A 20,877-nucleotide genomic window follows, 5' to 3' on the forward strand; every position below is an offset into this window, starting at 1 on the left:
GACAGCAGAAAGCTTAGTTTTTATCTGTGAGGAAATAAGTAAATATATGGTATTTGGGATTACAGATTATTAGGTGGGCGGTGTGTATGATGGAGGAGTGTGTCTGAGGGGTTTATTATGGGGTCAGAGGAGAATGATATGTGATGGGGGTGTGGGTGGGGGACAGCTCAGACAAAACTGATGCTGCCCCAGATTTAGTTTGGTGCGACTAATGTCTGTTATAAGTCTTAGGTGGCACCCTTCTTACCCATCCAGAATTTGTGTAATTAAAACCTGTATATCCGTATTTTTCACATTTGCACAGGTACACATTTCCTTGATATATTTGAAACTCAATTTTCTCTTAATTGATATATAAATATACCTATGGATGTCAATCACACACACACACACACAAAAAAAACCTAACCTAAACTAATCTAATCATTCGCAGTAAAGCACACAATCACTTTTAGGTTTCCATCAGTGTTATTAAGTTTTATTGTGGTTACACAAAAGCCCCATAATCCTTTGCCCCCTCCTATTCACACCATTGTGTAAAGTCCAGCTGATCCTCCCACTCCCCATCAAATCCGAACTGCTTCCCATATACCCAGTGTGGAGTCCGGCACAATACCATTGTTATCCATCGGATTGTCTGCGGTCATTACTCATTCGGCCATCCACTCTGCCTTTTGTCTACAGCTATCTTTCACTCTGGCCATGGACCTAAAACTCTGCCATTCTCCCATCCTGCTCGGCCTCAGCCCATCTGCCCCCAACACACACTGACACTCTGTCCACACTCTGTTCCAGCTGTCCCGGTGAAGTCCCTGGGGTGGAAACAGGTGCTGGGCTTGTGCGGGCTGAAGCAGACAGCACATGGCAGGCAGCACACGCTGCCTCCTCCTCCTCACCCTCCCCAAAAACACATGAACTTGATGTTAGAGTTCTTTTCAGATGCAATAAAACTACCATTCAAAAGTTTGCAGATCCAACACACCTCTCTGTAATTATCAAGTGCTCCTGGTATGCGCACACTTGGCACGTTTGGTTCGATTAAAACAGACCCTGGTGCAATTGCTCTGTTAGTGCGGTTCATTTGAACAAGTGTGAACGCTGCCATCCCAACTCTGGTGCGCACCAAACAAGCGGACAATCATACGTAGGCTACGCACAATACAACAAGCACATTTATCCCAGCACACAGCAATGTTTTGGATGCGAAACATACGTAATAAAGTGGACCAGGACTAGGGTGTGTTCACACTTGTATAGTTCAGACAACTGACAAGGATGGCTGACAGGAAAACAAACACAAGATAACAAGGGCTAACAAGGAACAGGTGAAGGTGATTAGTTGCTATGCCAACCGACAAGGGTAACTATATAAACTTATAAGGCAGGTAACGAAACAAAGGAAACAGGAACTAAACACAGGAAGTCAGAACACAGGAACAAAACTATACTTCAAAATAAGAGTCCACAAGACAGTAATCATGACACCAGGTTTGCTCAGTCGACAGCATTTGTGGCATAATGCTGATTAGGCCTACCTCAAAAAAATATTTTTGACTCATCCCTTGTTTTCTTTAAAAAAGGCCAAAATTGGGGTTTACGGTGAGGTACTTACAATGTAAGTAAATGTGGTTGGAGGATTAGAAGATTAGAAATGTTTTTGCAGCACATAGTATTATATGAAAATAATAATCCTACTATTAAAACTTGTGTATTCCTTGAGCTGTAATTTAAAGATGTTCACTTTTTATGGTTGTTTTGTGTTGTGTTGTGTTGTGTTGTTGAAGCTGTAAAACTGGATACAACTTTGCACAGAAAAGGTTAGTAAGGGATTTTCTTTCCCCACACTAATATCTTATTAACAATCTTGTTTACATCTTGTGGATATACTTGTAAAACAGAGAGAATAATTTTTAATTGACTTCAGTGTTTCTCTTTAGATCTGATTGAAGAGGTATGATATCATGCCAGAGCACAGCATGAAATTATTACATGGTGTCCATTGATGGTAAGATAAAATTAGATAAAAGGAAAGGGGCGACTATCAGTTTAGGCCTCTGGGTAGAGTTATTTATATCATAAGTGCAGGAGGAGGGGGATGGTATTCAGTATGGATAACAGCCCACAAACAGATCAAAATACCCACACCCTAGTCACCTTAACAATTTCCACAGGATGCATTCAAGGTGAAATTAAATCACTTTTATTGGGGGGGGGGGGATCAAAGGGTTAGCCTGAGAGGTGTCCTCTATTTTAGGACCTTACATTGTGAGTTGTAAAATAGGGAATGTTTCGACACTTCACATGCCGGGTCGACCAACATGCCATTTCTCTTTACTATGCTGATAGCACGTTGATCTCATTGGACATGGCTTTAAAAAAGACCCTGTTTTTGTTTCACTCGGACTAGGTGATAAGGCAGTGTTTTCAGGGAATTCGGTCTTGCTCTTGCTTAATATTTAAACTATGAATGTTGAAAGAATTATGAGATTCTCAGTTAAAGTTATTTGATTTATTTAGAACAGGTGTTATTTAAGTAGTGACTGTGATAAAATTGGTCATATTTTTGTTATCCGTTTTGGCCAATTGAGTCATCCAAACATAGATGTGATCTTTAAAATGTCTTGATTAATGTATCACAGAGGACAGTGTCAGACAGAGATGGATTTCTATGGAATCAAAGCCCTTGTACTCCCTCCAGCTGGCATGAATTGACAGCCTTCCTCTTGAATGAACGTGAACTGATTCGGGACATTCCCAGTATGTGCTTGCCGAGGACAAGCTGCAACAGGCCTGAATATGTATGCAAGTGCACACAGGACTGCTCCTCCCTCCCACCCCCGTCTGGAGTCCAGAACCATTGTACACAACTTAAACCAGAGCTTCAGGTCAAAATAATGATGTCTCAGAAAACTCTTTTTTTTTTCCAGCATCCACTCATCCCATCAGTTTGATTTGTGTTACAACCTAAAATAGCATATTTATGGAATTTAATTAAATTGTATTAAATGTGAGGCATATTGCAAATAAAAGTAAATGCATAACCAAAAAATAGTTTATATATATATTTGTATAAATGTGTGTATATACAATGTGTAAACACACAGAAATATATAAGTATATATATATAGACAGACAGACAGACAGACAGACAGACAGAATGTAAAAACAAACGTTTATGTTAGATACGATTAATCGTGATTAATTGATTTGACAGCACTAAATATAATATAATATAATATAGTGTGCATTCATTTCCAAGATACTAGGGTTGCGGATAATTTAATATAAAAAATATTAATTTTAAAGCTGACACTAAATGTATATCATTTTGCCATAAATAAATAAATAAATAAATAAATGTGTCAAGCACATAGGATATGGGTTTTTGACATGAATGTTTTTATTTCCAGAATCTCTAGATTTCTAAAAGATAATTAACCTATATAATGTGCAAATACTCTTAATATGTTAATACTGACTAATATACTAATATACTATAATGTAATGTAATATAGAAATATTTTTTACACAATAATATATTGTATCTTATTTTTCCTAATGAATGAATGTTAAACACATAGGATATTAATGTTTTTCTTTTTAAAATCTCTAAAGTCTAAAGCTCTAAGTAAAGAGGAGGAGGAGGGGCGGGTCCAGACAGCGCTGCGTCTCGCCGGATTCATGTGTGCTGTTCACTTTCCACAGACATGAGGGGCTGAACATCTCTCATAATCCGGCAAAGTGACTCTAATGGGCATAAACAAACCTTTCTCTTCTTTTTGATCTGGCCATTTAACAGGTCCATCGACGCCACGTCTTTAAAAGCATAGAGACTTGTAGTCCCCTGAAAAGGAATATATTTAGAGCTGTTGTTGATTTACTAAAGATGTCTATACTGCCTTTCACGCCACCGATTGTAAAGAGACTTCTGGGCTGGAAGAAGGGCGAGCAGAACGGACAGGAGGAGAAATGGTGTGAGAAGGCAGTGAAGAGTCTGGTGAAGAAGTTGAAGAAGACAGGACAGCTGGAGGAGTTGGAGAAGGCCATCACCACCCAGAATATCAACACCAAATGCATCACTATACCGAGGTACACACTGTAGGCTGTGTTTAAAACATAGTGAGCTGCTGCCTACCTAGATGGTAGACATTCTGCCATTCTGAACGTTCCGAAAGTTAATTCCCAAAAAGGGTCTCTGTTCCCCCCCCAGATACTGTAACGTTACATATAACCAAAAACTGCGGCTAACGCTGCTAACCAGTGAAAGCCAGCGGGTATTCTCCTTTTAACAGGCTTTTCTAACACTGCTTAAATTGTTAATGCGTTGAGTACTTCAGTCACCCGTTTATGTCGTTTCATTTGTCAGTTAAACCATCTAACGTTAATTTTAATTACACTGAAGTGAGCGCGCCGTTAGTTGGCTACGTTAGCTTGCTAAAGCCATTATTGCTTTGCATTGTTGCTTTTCAGTGTCATATCATGTTCGACACAGTATCGAGAAAAGAAAAAAATGTTTTTGGTTAATATATTACGTTCTCTTATTTAGCCTACCAGTTTCAGTTTGCTAGCATTCATACAAGCACTTGTTAGCTAGCCAGAATTGATGACTGTGGTGAAATATTCGTTACGTTTAACTGTTGAGTTGGTTTTGAAAGCTTATATGGATGACCATAAACTTCACCCATCTATATTAATAACAGACAGACAGTTTAAGCGGCTGCGATAAAGTTAAATGTTCAGGCTCGTACTAGTAAATAAAATGCCAAACACCTCTGTGTGCCAAGCTAAGCTGTTATATAACAGTCTGTGATATCTGGGCCAGACTGAGGCTTTTTTTACTAATATTATTTTTGAGAGCTGGACTGCGCATTCATACTGTTTACAGATCAAACCATAAAGAATTAGCGGTAATATTGAAGTAACGTTATTCAGAGAATAGCATATTTAGCCAGTGGTGAGATTAAAGACCATCAAAGCAAATAACTGCAACTATGTGATGGCCCGTTATGTAATTTGAATGTTATTTGGTGATTTCAATTACCTATTGTTTTGTGTATTTTAGTGTTACTCTAAAGTACACCGTCCTCTGCCTTGATAGTGTTATTAAATTTGGCAATAAATCAGTGTACAGTGCTCTGTGCCCTAGATGGTGGTGATGGAGGAGTGTAAATCTTGTTATATCATAACCACTGTGGTAGTTCTATCCAATTGTACTCAGGACATTTTGTCATGGGTAAAAGGATTTGGAGAATTAGTATCCCTACAGATGAAAATGCAAAGCCTTTGTGGCTGTTGAGAACAGCGATATGCATATTTTTACTTGATAATATCAAGTTTTATATGGAGAGTATGCCTACATGTCATTTTTATTCAATAATTTAGATCCATTAATAGCAAAATAAAATTACTAATTAAAAAAAAAAAAAATGCTTCACATATGTGGCTATCATTTACTAATATTAAAAAAAAATATTATCAAACATGTTTCTCGTATCACTCCCTCTGTATGCCATTGGTCAGTCAAACAGATAGTCCCGCCCCAAACTCGTGCCATTGGTTGAGTCAAAGTTGTTGTCTCCACTGGTAGGTATTCTTTGATTAACATGGTAAACAGCAGTTTTTTGGGAAATCAACCTACAAATGGCTTACTAATAGCTTTCTCTGTACATTAAGCTGGCATAGGGATTTATACATAAACATAATGTTGGGTGGTGTGGCGCAATGGATAAGACACATGCCTTTGGTGTGAGAGACCCGGGTTCGAATCCACTGTGAGACACCAATGTGTCCCTGAGCAAGACACTTAACCCCTAGTTGCTCCAGAGGCGTGCGACCTCTGACATATATAGCAATTGTAAGTCGCTTTGGATAAAAGCGTCAGCTAAATGAATAAATGTAAATGTAAATAATGTTTATCCCAGGTTAGAGAACTAGACTTCCACATCCTCAGCCTCGTTTATGTTACTAATAAATAGGGCTGCTTGATTAAGGAAAATTGATAATCCCTGTTATTTTGTTCAATTCTGAGAACATGGTTAAAAATGATTACTCATCTACTTAGGACACATCATGTATTGATCTGTCCTTTATTTTAAATATAATTGATATACAATAATTAAATATAATTCAACTGAAATACAGATAAATAAAAAGATACATAATAATAATAATAAAAGAAAGAAAGAAAGAAAGAAAGAAAAAAAGAAATATATATGAAGAGTTCAGATGCAAAAGCCTCTAAGTGCCATCTGAAATTTTCTTCTAGAATGATCATTTTTATCAAGCTCGTATATTTAAGTTCAATAATTTCACTTAAATGGCAATGCAAATTACCTATTAATTGTCATTTAAGTGAAATTACTTAACTTAAATATACAAGCTTTATAAAAATGATCATTCTAGAAGAAAATTTCAGATGGCACTTAGAGGCTTTTGCATCTGAAGTCTACACACACACACACACACACACACACACACACACACACACACACACACACACACACACACACACACACACACACACACACACACACACACACACACACACACACACACACACACACACACACACACACACACACACACACAAACATATACACACTCACATTTAGGGAGGGACGTAAGTGCACCACTGCAATTGAAAGCGCAATACAATACAATAATTGTATTTTCTTGGTTATCTTGTTTTCATATTCATTGGAAGCCAAGCCAATTATTTTCAGTAATTGAAAATAAAATTTGACTAGTTGCCCAGTACTACAAATTATGTCAAAAAGTCATGCTAAGAACATTTTCTGTCCATAGAGGTCTGCGTAAACATAAGTGGTTGAGAATCAGGTCAAGACATCTCAGTGGGATTCCCCTGGTGACTAACATGGAGTTAATAAATAGAGGTGATAGCAGCACGCGGCATTTGAGCCTGGGGTTACATACTTGAGCATGTAAGTGCATACCTTACCATCTGTGTCGTTAAGAGCAGAAAAATCTGTATCGATTCGTATATTATCTCATCTTCTTGTTGTTTTCCATATTTATAGATCACAGATTATGGCTGGTCAGCTGGAATAATCGTTTTGTTGTGCTTGCATCCCACTGGGATGTGTTCTTGTTCATCTTCTTCTCATTTGGCTTCTGGTTTCCTCAGGCATCCCTCCATTCTAGCTTGGCAAAGTTCAGGAATCATACCAGCACTGCCCCTTAAAGGCTTAGTTTGAGGCTTTTAGTTAATCTGTTTGATGTCTTCAAGTGTACAAATATTGACTCTCACAATATTAATATTATTATTTTTCACTGCACACATTTTTGTCTGGTCAAATTAGGGTTTGTTCTAGCTTAATGCATTTTTATTAACACTTGAATGTGGGTAAGATTCATAAAAAAAGTAACATTTTGAATAAAAAAACAAGTTTTTTTCAAAGACTACTGTGTGTCCGGATCAAATTCAGAACGATGATCAAAACAAAGATCGAGTAGATCAAATCCGTCAACACCCCCAAATCTTCACAATCCTGTACTTCTTCATGTGTCGACATTTCATTCAGCAACGTTTGGCAGTTTTGATACTGTTTAATATTTGACAATGTATTACATGTGCGTAAGCATCACTTGTTTCTGCTGCTTCTTTTTTGATCCGGAGATTCTGTATTCTTTCAGAAGATGCTTAATATCGCCTTCTACCGTGTAACAGTGAAAACATGGATTGCTGGAAAATCCCGTCAATGGTGGAGAAGTGTTGCGGCATTAATGATGGAAAATTTTGTCAATGGCGGGGAAAGAGTTCACGGTTTTCTACGCATTTACATTGTCGCTGGCGTTGAAAGTGAACTCCAGTCTGTTTGGGATCTTCTGATTTTCCATTTACACCCTTGTTGTATTTTTTTAATACAGCAACAATCTTTTAAACAAATATTAGCGAATTAAACAATGCCAAAATAAAGCGAACAATGCCAAAAAAAAGTGCAAATGTTTTCATTCAAGTCAGTGAACCTCAATTTCGACAAAAGTCTTGAGACCCCAGCCCAGAACTTGAAAACGTACAGGTCTTGCAAGTCACCTGTGCAAAAATGACCTGCATTTGGCTAGTGGCAGGTGTTAATTTCACTGTGAGAGATTCAGAAATATGTTCGATTTCATTATTGTTGTACCTCTCTTGAACTTTAGGACTTGACATGTAGTATTTGCGATCTACTCTGGTAATTGTCACTTATGCAGCATGTGCATTGTCAGTGTCTTGAGCTACTTTCAAAAAAGTGTGTCAGGTGGATCGTGAAGTTTGGGTGCAGTGCCTGACATGAGCGCCTGTGTTGTTAAATTTTGGCACTCTACAGTTTGACCACATACATCCTGCCCCTTTTAAAGGAGCGCTTACACAGGAAATTAGTGTGTATGCTTCTCTGTTGCATCTCTTCTCTGTCAAGCAAACCTCCAAACTACTGTGTCATCTCTTATGGTATTTTTTTTTTACATCTCTTGTAAATAGTAAGCAAATACCCACAAAACACCATTCAAAACATTCACCTGGATGTGTCACACTCAAACTCAGACAGACTTTCTCTGTACTTTAAACACAGCTGAGAGTTTGTTTATTTAACACACTATGTGGCATGGTTATTCAGAGATGAAGAATGCAGTGTAAGGTCTGTGGAGGGCGTGGGTTGTTCTGGATTGTGGTTGAGTGTAAAAGGTTGGTGTTAGGCTGGTTTTAATACACTCAACAGTGACATACAATCTGTGAGGTCCTGATGCTCCCTAGTCCCTACACAATAGTGGCCAGCTGGGTGGCAAAGGGAAGACTGCACATGTGCGCAACAGATCAAGAGCAGGAAATCATCACCTACTCACAGGCTTCTCTGAGGTTACGCTACTTCCTGCTCCACTCGCTTATTCAAATAGAGCACAGATATTCTGAGAGCCACTAACCAAAGTGAGACATGCTAACTGCTGAAAATGTCTTTTAATATAAGGCTGTCTGAGTTTGTCTTTAGCAGGGGTGACCAACCCTGCTCCTGCCGATCGACTGTTATGCACAGTTTATCTCCAACCCTAATCAAACACACCTGAAGCAACCAATTAACGTCTTCAGGATCGCTTGAAAATTAAAGGCAGGTGTGTTTGATTAGGGTTGGAGATGAACTGTGCAGGACAGTCGATCGGCAGGAGCAGGGTTGGGCACCCCTGATCTATAGTCTGTAATTCATGACTTTCTGAAACATCCATGTAATAAAATGTTAAAACACTCACTGGACTATCTAGCTATCTATCTATCTATCTATCGTTCTATCTATCTATCTATCTATCGTTCTATCTATCTATCGTTCTATCTATCGTTCTATCTATCGTTCTATCTATCTATCGTTCTATCTATCTATCGTTCTTTCGTTCGTTCGCTCTAATCTATCGTTCTAGTATGTCTGTCAGTCTATTTATCGTTCTATCTGTTAGTAATATTTTTATTATAAGTTTGGATTTTTCTCATTTTCATAGCACAAATTATATGGACAAGCTTTGAAGTTTTATACTAAGTAGGGACGCACCGAAATGAAAATTATATATAAATGTTTTTTTTTTGTTTTTTTTTTGGGCCGTATTTCCCTTTCGGCGCAAAAACCCAAAATGCCGTGTTTGGCCAATAATTTTCGGCGCCCGAAATTTCTGTGCATCCCTAATACTATGAGATAGGGATAGAAATTGCTTAGCCTGGCAAGCCAGACCTACATCAAGATGTTAGGTCTGGCAACTCACCATAGACACGGCTCAATCCGAGGGGCGGGATAAACGGCTGTCTTTCAAATTCCCTCTGCACGCAATAGGACATCGCTTCAACCAACCAGAGCGTTTTCCCAACAGCGGAGCTAACGTTAGTTGATAGATTCAACTTTTGAATCTGGCCAGCAAAACTATGAACACATCTTCCTTTTTTAAGAATGACTTAAGTGCCGTTCTTTGCTCTTTTCTCAAATAAAAACTTAACTCCAAGTCCCCCAGAGTCGCGGCCAAAGCCGATTCGAAAGACTGTTCGCCAGCAGCAGCCACCATTCTTTGTTTTCAAGTAGCAGGGAACCGTCGCAACTCTGTCATCATTATGTTAAGCCCGCCCCGCCTACTCTATACATGACGTGATTGGCCTGACCCAATTTAGGTTTTTACAGCTCCGAAAGTCAACGGAGAGTTGACTACCCTGGCTGCAAAATAAATTTTGCTGCCGCTAGGGTGCGTCTAGATTTCTAGGCTAGAAATTGCTAACCCTAAGTGTGAACTGACAACAACAATGCAATTGTACGTGAAATTATTAGTGTAATTTCAGATCTTTCACTTTCAGATAATTTAGCACAATGACAGTTATGGAACACTTTCCTTAAATGGAGTAGTCAACAGCATTCAAATTCAGTGGCAAAACTGGTTAGAATTGAGGTCAGGTTAGGGGCAATGATGATGACTAATGGATTTAGTGTGACTCCACAGATGTGAATTTGTGTGAGGTAGGCCTATGTGGGACAACAAACACTGCTGCTCGAAGAGGAAGCTCTGAGGTTACTGGTGAGCCACACACTCCCCGTCTTCCCTCCTCAACTCTCTCCGGTTCCCTTTTTTTATTTTAAAACACCCGATTTATTTACCATGTTGATATCTGGTTTTAGTCATGTTGTTGTCGTGTATGACTCCAGTGTTGATTTTAGAGAGGCAGTGTGTGTACTGGAGGGGGTGGCACAGAAAGACGGCTGCTCTTGGCTTTGACAGAAGGGTGAATGAGTTCTTCTGTGTGTGACTTTCAGGTCAGTCTGGAGGTCAGTTTGACTTGAACAGAAGGAATGGAAATTGTGTGTCTGTTTTCAGCTGAGCTGTGGTTGTGACTGTGGGAGACTCCAGGACTTTGCTTTGTCTCCATTGACTGAGCCAGACAACATGATAATCTGTCTTCTCTTTGTCAGGTTGCAAACTCACAGAGGGTCTGGTCAACAGCTTGTTGTGCCTTGTCTGATATTGCATACAAGGCATATGCAGTTGGCTGACTTGTTTCTTTAAATGTGCTATTGGTGTAGATGTTTAAAGAGCGATATTAAAGGAATAGTTCACCCAAAACAGGCGTGTTGTTATTTTTCCTGCGATACATAAAAAGATCATTTTTGAAAATAATCAGGCAGCTTCATAGTGACAGTCAGGATCCAAATATCCTTATTTAAAATCTTTCCTTCTCTAGTTCTCGACTCCAATGTGGTTAAATGATGTAATTGGCATCCAACCTGATGCAATCCATTGAAAGGCTCCATATTTTAAAGCTATAGTTGAGGGCAAGATTTGCAGTGACAGTGAAATTTTACACAAAAACAGCATATTGCTTCTGAGGACTTGTGATGGTCGTGCATAGTATTTGTTGTAATTCCTAGAGCTTGATAGATGTGGTCACCTATGAGCTTTTGTTTTATGGAAAAGAACATGTGTGTGAAGATTTTTCAAATTTTCTCCTTTTGTGCTCCATGGACAAAAAAAATACAGCATTCCATTTTGGAATGACATAAGAGTGACTAAATAATGAAAGCATTTTCAATTTTTGGCTAAACATCCCTTTAAATCCATCTTTTAGCATTAAAGATTTAAATATTTTAATTGGCCGACCAATTAATTGCACAATATTGTAATTTAGGAATTTTACGTTTTCAGAATTAATATTTTTTTTATATTTACATATTTTTTAGTCTTAAATACATATTGTTTTACATTTGTTCTATAAGCAAAAATAACAAATTGATGTAAATAATTTGTTTATTCAGGTAATTCTGTAGAGTGTCAGTCATTTCATGTTCTCTATTTATAGTCTTCCACCATTATAAAACTCATATCAGTCAACCACTACTTGTAAGTGCTATTGGGTTGAAGCTAAATTCACAAACATATTACGTAAAATATGATAGACAGCACATTAAATTCTGGGTTGATATTTTTCCTCTGTCTGGCAAATACAGACATTTCTAGTGCAGAATGCTGGCATTCACACTGCTGGTGCATAGCTGAATGAATAGGTAACCATTACATTGGAAAAGTGTGCCGACACTCGTCTCAGTGTCTGTTCTGCCACGCTGTCTTTCCCCTCCTTCTGAACTCAAGCTAGATACTTCCCTAAATTCACTCGCTCGCTTTCTCTGTTCATCTTCTGTCAGTCCTCTGAGCTTTTAGAATTAGGATAATCCCGATGTAGGGTGAAAATGCATTATTGTGATGAAATTCATTAGCAATGGCTGCAATTGTGCATAGACCACAATTGCATGAGGATGATTCATGCTTTTTCTGTGGCTTTCTCTTTTCACAGCCGGTGACCTCTCCCCTCTATATGAAAATAAGGCCTGATTCACTTTCCACTAAAAGGGTCTCTTGCACCATTTGAATATCCTGACTTCTGCGAAAAATGAATGACCCGTTGTAAGGCTATTAAAAGACTGACAGGGCAAGATTTATAGGGCTTTCACTTTAATTATGTTGTTCATTGTGCAATCAGGCACATTTTGTTTTAGAAACAGTGAGGTTATAACATTTTAACTGAATTGTTCGACATACATCAGTGAAAATGTATCATTTGCACGTGTTTTGTCTGACCAATTTACACATTCAGGCAATTTTAAACCTTTCAAGCGCAAGAAGAGGCGAAAGAGAATGCGCGCTGTTATCCGCACACTCTCAAAGTGCGCTCACACAGAGAGAGGTGCGTTTTAGATGCGCGAAAAATTAATTGATTCCTCTTTCGCGTCTCCTTGCTTCGGTGGCCGAGATAGCTCAATGCGCTGCAACTGAGGAAAACACTTGCAAATAAAGAAAACAGCTTCATCAGTTTGACAACACATGTGCTGCAAATACTCACAATGCACCGGAATACAGAAACGCACTACAAATATTCACACAACACACCCAAATAAAGAAACGCACTGCAAATACTCACAATGCACCCAAATACAGAAACGCGCTGCAAATACTCACAACGCACACAAATATAGAAACACACCGCAAATACTCACAAAGCTACTACTATAGGGATGGTAATCATAAGGAATTTAATGAATATGTTTTTAAATTCCGATTCCATCGCTTTGAATTTGTGAAACCAACATGTTGAATGATGTTAGCTAACTTGGATTGGTGTTTATTCTCTTTAGCATGCAGTGTGAAGTATTTCACTCAGTTCCCTGATCATTCCAATTCAATTTCATCAAGTAAAGAAAAAATTTATACTCGCGTGCGCTATGTATTACGTACGTTATCGTCTCGGACAGACCGCATGCTGAAGCCGCTCAGGCCATAATTTTCTCCCTCTTCACGGAAAGCGATGATGTTGTCAAAACATCTGGTAGTGTGGGTTTTTCAGGAAATGCATGTACTCCCTGCACCTCATGCTTCTCGTACAGTAAATACTACCGTGTATTGTGCACGTTATTTTTTGACAGACATCGATGTTGTGATATTTAAATGATGTGGATTTGAAAATGATGGATCGTAAGGTAATGATTATTTATTTCTTAGCCGGCAAGTATTCAGTAAAGTGATTGATGGCCATGAGTGTGTTATGTCAATGCTTTTAGTTCTAGTATTCCAACCAATAGCCAGCCAAAGTTTTTGACGGACATGATAATGTGCATAAGGGGTGAGATATGTTCATTATAACATGGGTAATTATAAAACGTGCTGGAGACTTTCAAATGCATTTTGCATAGTTCATTTTACTTAAATAGGGAATGAGGTTTATTTTGTGGCTTAAATAAATTCCATGTTGCCCCGAGACTGACATGTTTGGCTTGTCAAAAATGTTACATTCAGCTATTTCAAATTCATTGACCTTTGAAAATCAAGTTAATTTTATACCAAGAAAGGGTTTTTATGTTTTTATTGCTTCTTAAGAAATATATTTTATTTAAACCCTTGAAAATGCAGATCCTGTTGTAAATAATAGTGAGAAATCACTTTTTAAAACTGTTGTTCCATTACCCCTTAGCAGATTTTGACTCATGTTCATATTTCTAAGTATTCCCTTTTAACTAGAGTACTATTTATTACAACAAAACTCTGTTCAGAATATTTATTTTTTTAAATACACTTTTTATAAACTGTTCGTAATTACACTGATTTAGATCTCATGGGCTGCAAGTAAAACATAATGGTTACTTGCACAGTTCTTAGTTTGAATTGGACATTAATAAATGACTCACTGAAAAACTTCAATTTAGTAATTCAGTGAGCAAGTTACTCATTAAATGAATTCAAACCAGTAATATGTGTCTTTATGTCCAATAAAAAATTTTTTAAAAAAACAAGAGTCATTGTTTTTTAGTCATGTTGTATGTTTAGTGTTCTTTCAGTATTAAGAGGGTAGAATGATTATTGTGTTAACTTTCATGAGACTGGTTTTTAATTGTCTCCTGAACTGTATGTGCAGGTCTCTGGATGGCCGTCTACAGGTATCTCACAGAAAAGGCCTCCCCCATGTGATCTACTGCCGGCTGTGGCGTTGGCCTGACCTGCAGTCCCACCATGAACTGCGTGCCGTAGACTTGTGCGAGTTTGCTTTCCACATGAAGAAGGACGAAGTGTGTGTGAACCCTTACCATTACCAACGTGTGGAGACACCAGGTAAGTCCCAAAGGTGTTTCAGTCATTCAATGACTGGTCACTTTCATAATCAGTTTTTCATATGAAACTAATTTGAGTTATTTATTGGGATTAATTCTTTTTTTTCTTGTTTTTTTCTCTGTTTGTGTGTGTGTGCAGTTTTGCCTCCGGTCCTGGTTCCTCGGCATGCTGAGATCCCCACAGACTTCCCTCCGCTGGATGATTACTCCATCCCTGAGAACACCATATTCCCAGCGGGCATTGAGCCTCCGAGCAACTATATACCGGGTGACAAACATGTTTTCTGTTTTCTCTCTAAAATCACACATTAACTTTCACCCAGACATGCCCTCAGGACTACACAACAGGCATTACTCACTCTAACACACACACACACACACACACACGCTGGCTCATAGCCACATCTGTTTGAGTTGATTTTGTCGTGTCTCTGTTCGTTTAAGCTGTTTTGTCTAAATCAAAGCGTTTAGTCTGGCGTCTTAATGAAGTTGGTAAAAGAGAATGAGACAAGGAGAGATCAAAGTTCTGATCTCATGACTGGTAACATCATATTGAGGCTCAAGACTATTGGTGTTAAGTGTTTCACATGACTTGAGGGGAAAAAAAAAATTCCAGGCAGACCTTCTCACTATAGGACCTTTCATATTTTAATTCTGCAACTAGTATTGTTGGATCCACACGATTTTGGCTTTGATACAGTTTCAGCCTCTGGTACCATGACAATCAACAATGTCGATTGATAATTAAAGGGATAGTTCACCCAAAAATTACATTTCTGTCATTAATTACTCACCCTCATGTCGTTCCAAACCTGTAAGACCTTTGTTCATCTTCGGATCATCATGAGGGTGAGTAATTAATGACAGAAATATCTAACCCTTTAAGGCTGTAAATAAATGGTCAACACACCAGTAACTGTTGAATCTTTAAATATGTGCTCTGCAGGGAGACCAAATGATGTCTTGTATTGTATATTTGGCGTATGTGTGGTGCTTAATAACACTGTGCCTGATTTATGCTTCAGAGACCCCTCCTCCAGGCTACCTAAGCGAGGATGGGGAAACCAGTGATCACCAAATGAACCACAGCATGGACACAGGTTAGAGCCCTGGGATCACAAACAAGCAGTTGCTATTAGATACCAGAGCTGAATATATTTGTTTCTAATTTTCTAATTCTATTTTTCAGGTTCCCCAAATCTTTCACCCAACCCTGTCTCTCCTGCAAACAGCAACTTAGGTAAGATCCCAGATAGTCAGAGTGATATAGATTACCAAACGTTTGTTCATCTACTCCTTTACTATTATTCTAACATGTGGAAAATAGTAATAGTAAAGTTGTCAAATTAATTAAATTAGTTTAGGAAATTATACTTGAAACTTGAAACAAATCTTGTAGAAGCCATCTTATCCATCTTTTTCCTACGCCCCATGATGCTTTTTTATAGGTGTAACTTCCGTTAAACTGTAAACAGTCAGCGAACATTAAAAATACATCTAAAAGTGTAAAAGCGTTAACAAAATTCTACAACAGATCATGAATAACCCCCGATTATTTACGCAGCACTATTATGGACGTGTTAAAAATCACTGTAGTAATATACAGTATCTCTGTATTATGTAAAATACATTGCATTAATCAAAAATGTTCATTAAAAGTGATTGATATTCAGTCATACTGATGGACAAGTGTTATGTGTAGCGCAACCTTATAATTTGAAGTTGTAGTCTTTTTGAGTGGACGGATGACCCCAAACGGATGAGCCACCCATAATCTAAAACGCACTGTTTGTTGCAAAAGGCGGCAACTTTGGCTTTTACTTTCGGCACCTTTTCCCTTGGATGTGTAGTTGGTTTGTTCCATGAAAACAATCATCTCCTTCAAAAGTGTTGTTGCGATGGGAACCCCGGAGAGTCATTTCTGTAAATACTCCCACCCCACTGTGAGTCGGAGTTTAATCTGGCTGGATTATCTCTGACATATTATCTCCATAACGTTGGTGTGCCTGCCTGGTCCTGTGTGAGGTGATTAGTGAGAACGGAAGTCTGCTTCAGTAAGCCCATAAGAAAACACTAGGTCGAGTCACTGCTGGTAAAACAGATGAGTAACGTCACCAGCATCCTGTACTATCTCCATTTAGCAAGTCTACAATTGTTAACAATAGCAAGGCATGAAAAAAAGACACAATGTTTTGGTTTTTTTAATATTATTTATACCCATTAGCGGTTTGGATCATTTGGCCATAGAAAAATTGGATTTGTGCATATATTTTCAAAATCAACTAGTTGAGGTGGTTTTCTGAATAACTAGTCATATTAAGAAGAGTGATGTAATGGTGCTGGCATAGGGCCATGTTCTCAGACGCCAGTCAGACACATTTCTGAAGGATTTATTCTACCTTTCAAAAATACGATTATGAAACAAGTCTGATGCTCTCTAAAGCTGCATTTATTTAATCAAAAATTCAGTAAGAACACTTATATTGCTAAATATTATCAAATTGAAAATAAGTTTTCTAGTGTTTTAGTCCACTTTAAAATGTAGGCTAATTTATTCCTGTGATGTCAAAGCTGAATTTTCAGTGTCACATGATCCTTCAAAATGTGTTGATTTGCTGCTCAAGAAACATTTATTATTATTAATATTATTATTATCAGTGTTGAAAACAGCTGCATAATGTTTTTGTTATTGAAACCATAATAGCAATTTTTCCCATGATATACTTTTTTAGGATTATTTGATAAATAGAAGGTTCAAAAGACCAGCATTTATTTGGAATAGAAATCTTTTGAATTATTATAAATGTCTTTACTGTCACGTTTAATCAATTTAATGTGTCCTTGATGAATAAAAGTATAATTAAAAAAAAAAACTTTATCCTATCCTCAATGTATATACAGTAAATAGGATAAATAGCTAGTTATTTAAATGAATGAATAATCTAAATAACACTTATTTTGCTATTGCAAACATTTCTCACAAAACATAGGCTATATTTAACTATAAATATTGAATTTTAAAAATGAATATAGATATATTTACAAAGCTAACAGTCAACCCATCCCTGAATGGAGTCTTGTGTATAATAGTTAGGGAACCCTGTGTTCCCAGGCTTTGCCTCTGAGCTGTGCAAAAGGAAACCTCATATAAAAGAAGCCTTTGTTTCTGTCCTCTCAGTCAGCCCAGGATAATGTAATAATAATAATATCCTGTCGCTGGGTTGTTCTACCTCTGCAGTGAGACACCAGGAGGGCCCTGTAATAAAAATAACAAATAACCAATTCCACATGAGGAGCCTGCTGTTTTCAAAGGGCCACGTTCTGTCAACAGTGTGATCACTACACACTGATTTTACACCAGAACCCAAAGTCCAGTGCCTTTCCTGTTGTTTCACACTTTGTTCTGCACTTGTTTTGTTTCTCTGATCCTCTCTCATGCTCATATATTTGTGTTTTTTAGATCTGCAGCCGGTAACATATTGCGAATCTGCATTTTGGTGCTCGATTTCCTACTACGAGCTGAACCAGCGCGTGGGCGAGACCTTCCACGCCTCGCAACCGTCTCTGACCGTGGATGGCTTTACGGACCCGTCTAACGCAGAGCGCTTCTGCCTGGGCCTGCTGTCCAACGTCAACCGCAACGCAGCCGTGGAGCTGACTCGCAGGCACATCGGTACATTTATTAAAAAAATACTGGAATTAGAGATTCTGAAATGAACCGAATTTGGTTTTGCTCATAAACTTCATGACCTTTCCCCAGGCCGAGGCGTGCGTTTGTATTACATCGGCGGTGAGGTGTTTGCCGAGTGTCTGAGCGACAGTGCTATTTTCGTTCAGAGTCCCAACTGTAACCAGCGGTATGGCTGGCACCCCGCCACAGTGTGTAAGATTCCTCCAGGTGAGTCAGTCCTGTACGCTGTGATTGGATGAATGTGCAGCTGTGTATATATACATCCTATGAGTCACTCAGGCATGTTCTAGTTTCAGACTTCCTCATTATGTTTCATAGAAGCACTCAAGCGTACATACTTGTGTGTGTTTTTTTGCTTCCTCTCAGGCTGTAATCTGAAGATCTTCAATAATCAGGAATTTGCAGCTCTATTGGCCCAATCAGTGAATCAGGGATTCGAGGCCGTGTACCAGCTAACCCGCATGTGCACCATTCGAATGAGTTTTGTCAAAGGCTGGGGGGCGGAATACAGGTACACACACACACACACACACACACATATACAAACACAAATGATATATACTCTACCGTTCAAAAGTTTGGAGTCAATATATTTTTTATAGAAATGAAAGCTTTTATTCTGTTTTATCATTAAATTTATCAAAATGACAGTGAAGATAATTTAAATATTACCTAACCTTAATTACAAAAGATTTCTACTTCAAATAAATGCTTGTTCTCTAAAAGCTTCTAAACTCTCTATCCATCCAAAAATCCTGAAAGAAATGTTATCATGGTTTCCACGAAAATATTAAGCAGCACATCTGTTTCAACATTTCTAATAATAGGAAATGTTTCTTGAGCAAGAAATCTGCATATTAGAATGATTTCTGAAAGATCACGTGACTCTGAAGACTGGAGTAATGATGCTGAAAATAAATCTTTGCCGGCACAGGAATAAACTCTATTTGAAAATGTATTAAAATAGAATTTTTTTGTTTTTTTTATTTTATTTTATATTTTGTTTGTGTATGTGTGTATGAATTAAAATGTAATTTGCTTATGCAAATGTAGAACCGGCTTAGAGATTTTCTGAATCTGTTGTTCATATCTGCATCGGTTTCTAAAATTTGCTCTGTACACGTAAATGCTGAATAAAACAATAAACACATACACACACACAAATGGCATTTAATCACTTTATTTCTGTGACAGTAGCGCACAAAAAGCTAATGGTTGCCCTTGATTATGTAAAACGGCTATTCCGAGCTGCTCTGTAGTGTGTTAAAAATGCTTGGCAGGCTTGGAAGCACATTACTGACCCAGATTCTCCTTCCTGCAGGAGGCAGACGGTGACCAGCACCCCCTGCTGGATAGAGCTGCATCTCAACGGCCCCCTGCAGTGGCTGGACAAGGTGCTCACTCAGATGGGCTCTCCAAACCTCCGCTGCTCAAGCGTGTCATAGGACGAACCCTCAGCCCATAACCATTTAATGACATCCAGGACCCACCCTCAATTGCTGCTTAATGCCAAGCAAACAAACAGCGCGAAATCAAGGACGGGGCAGAAAACACCCGCTGGACTCCTCAGTTTCACTTTATCAATTACAGATCCCAGTGTTTTGCTGTGGGCAAAAATGGACACGTACAGTTGAAGCACTTTGAACTATGACACTCATGGAACACGGATTATATTTCCTCAGTGTGATGAGTTTAAAATGAGGCGTTTTCCTCATTGTGAATTTAAATGTGATAATGAAATTATGATTCTGTCATTTTTTGTTTTTATCAAGAAGTGTATCACGCATTTAATTTGATCTTAAGGTATTAGAATCATGGGCTCATAATATGATTGCTCAAAATCATAAATGTCCTCATAGGGGGCGTGGTAGACATTTCTGGCGACTTAGTGCAGAACTAGACAAGAGAAGAGTGTTTTGTTTCCACCACCTTCAGTGAAGGGGTCTTGTGTGAATTGTTACAGTATGTCTGTGTGTAGTTGTGCTCAAGTAAATTGCACTGCACTGGACAGGACAATGCAATGTAATTGCGATTGCTGTCTGTCTCAAATGCACACGGTCGACCAGGTTATACTTCTGACAGTGTAAAAATTATATAAAGTTACTTTGCCTCGATTACGAATAGCACTTGTTTTTACAACACAATGATGCCGTGAACAAGAAAATAGTATTGGAAATTTGTCAATGACAAATGCTAATAGTGCCATCTTTCTTGAACTTGATGGTTACCATTTGAATTTTGCTCAGCAAAGACATTTTTGTAAAAAGTATTTTTGCATAATAAACCGAATGGAGATCGCGAAAGTATATTTTTACTGCTGCCCTAGAGTATTGTAATTAAGATTGTGTAGTAAAGTATTTATCACTCAGATCTACAGGTCATCACTGTCATATTATACATGGATTTGAAGAAAAATGGACGCCCTTTAGGTGTGGTCACATAAGTGAAATTTGTGCTAAAATTTGGGGGTTTCACTGGCCCATTGTATGAAAAATGTCTGATAAATGTAAATGTATGAAGCACTGCTCACACAGAAGTCACTTTCACGGGCGAATCCATGTGACCAACTGGAACCTA

At 38.2% G+C, this 20,877-nt stretch overlaps 1 protein-coding gene and 1 long non-coding RNA gene across 2 annotated transcripts; both read left to right on the forward strand.

Annotated features, from left to right (window-relative positions):
* Positions 1-1,469: 1,469 nt before the first annotated feature.
* LOC307160790 lies at positions 1,470-2,879 on the forward strand. Its single transcript, XR_013821638.1, has 3 exons — positions 1,470-1,615; positions 1,785-1,817; positions 2,640-2,879. It is a non-coding gene; the product is annotated as an uncharacterized lncRNA (long non-coding RNA).
* A 776-nt stretch (positions 2,880-3,655) lies between these two features.
* Positions 3,656-20,770, forward strand: smad3b (SMAD family member 3b). The gene is made up of 9 exons (XM_079874595.1): positions 3,656-4,089; positions 14,417-14,610; positions 14,749-14,877; positions 15,635-15,709; positions 15,799-15,849; positions 18,070-18,282; positions 18,370-18,507; positions 18,667-18,811; positions 19,622-20,770. Exons 1-9 carry the CDS (start codon positions 3,887-3,889, stop codon positions 19,743-19,745), a joined length of 1,272 nt encoding a protein of 423 aa, XP_079730721.1. The 5' UTR covers positions 3,656-3,886; the 3' UTR covers positions 19,746-20,770.
* The last annotated feature ends 107 nt before the right edge of the window (positions 20,771-20,877 follow it).

The sequence above is a fragment of the Squalius cephalus genome, assembly GCF_949319135.1.
Source record: "Squalius cephalus genome assembly, chromosome: 6".
Taxonomy (NCBI): Eukaryota; Metazoa; Chordata; class Actinopteri; order Cypriniformes; family Leuciscidae; genus Squalius; species Squalius cephalus.

What these genes read in the sequence shown, in the direction of transcription:
- smad3b (XM_079874595.1), top strand. Translation starts at nt 3,887, where the DNA reads ATGTCTATACTGCCTTTCACGCCACCGATTGTAAAGAGACTTCTGGGC. An exon ending in CCAACGTGTGGAGACACCAG is followed by an intron (nt 14,611 to 14,748) that starts GTAAGTCCCAAA and finishes GTGTGTGTGCAG; the next exon opens with TTTTGCCTCCGGTCCTGGTT. An exon ending in GGCTGGGGGGCGGAATACAG is followed by an intron (nt 18,812 to 19,621) that starts GTACACACACAC and finishes TCCTTCCTGCAG; the next exon opens with GAGGCAGACGGTGACCAGCA.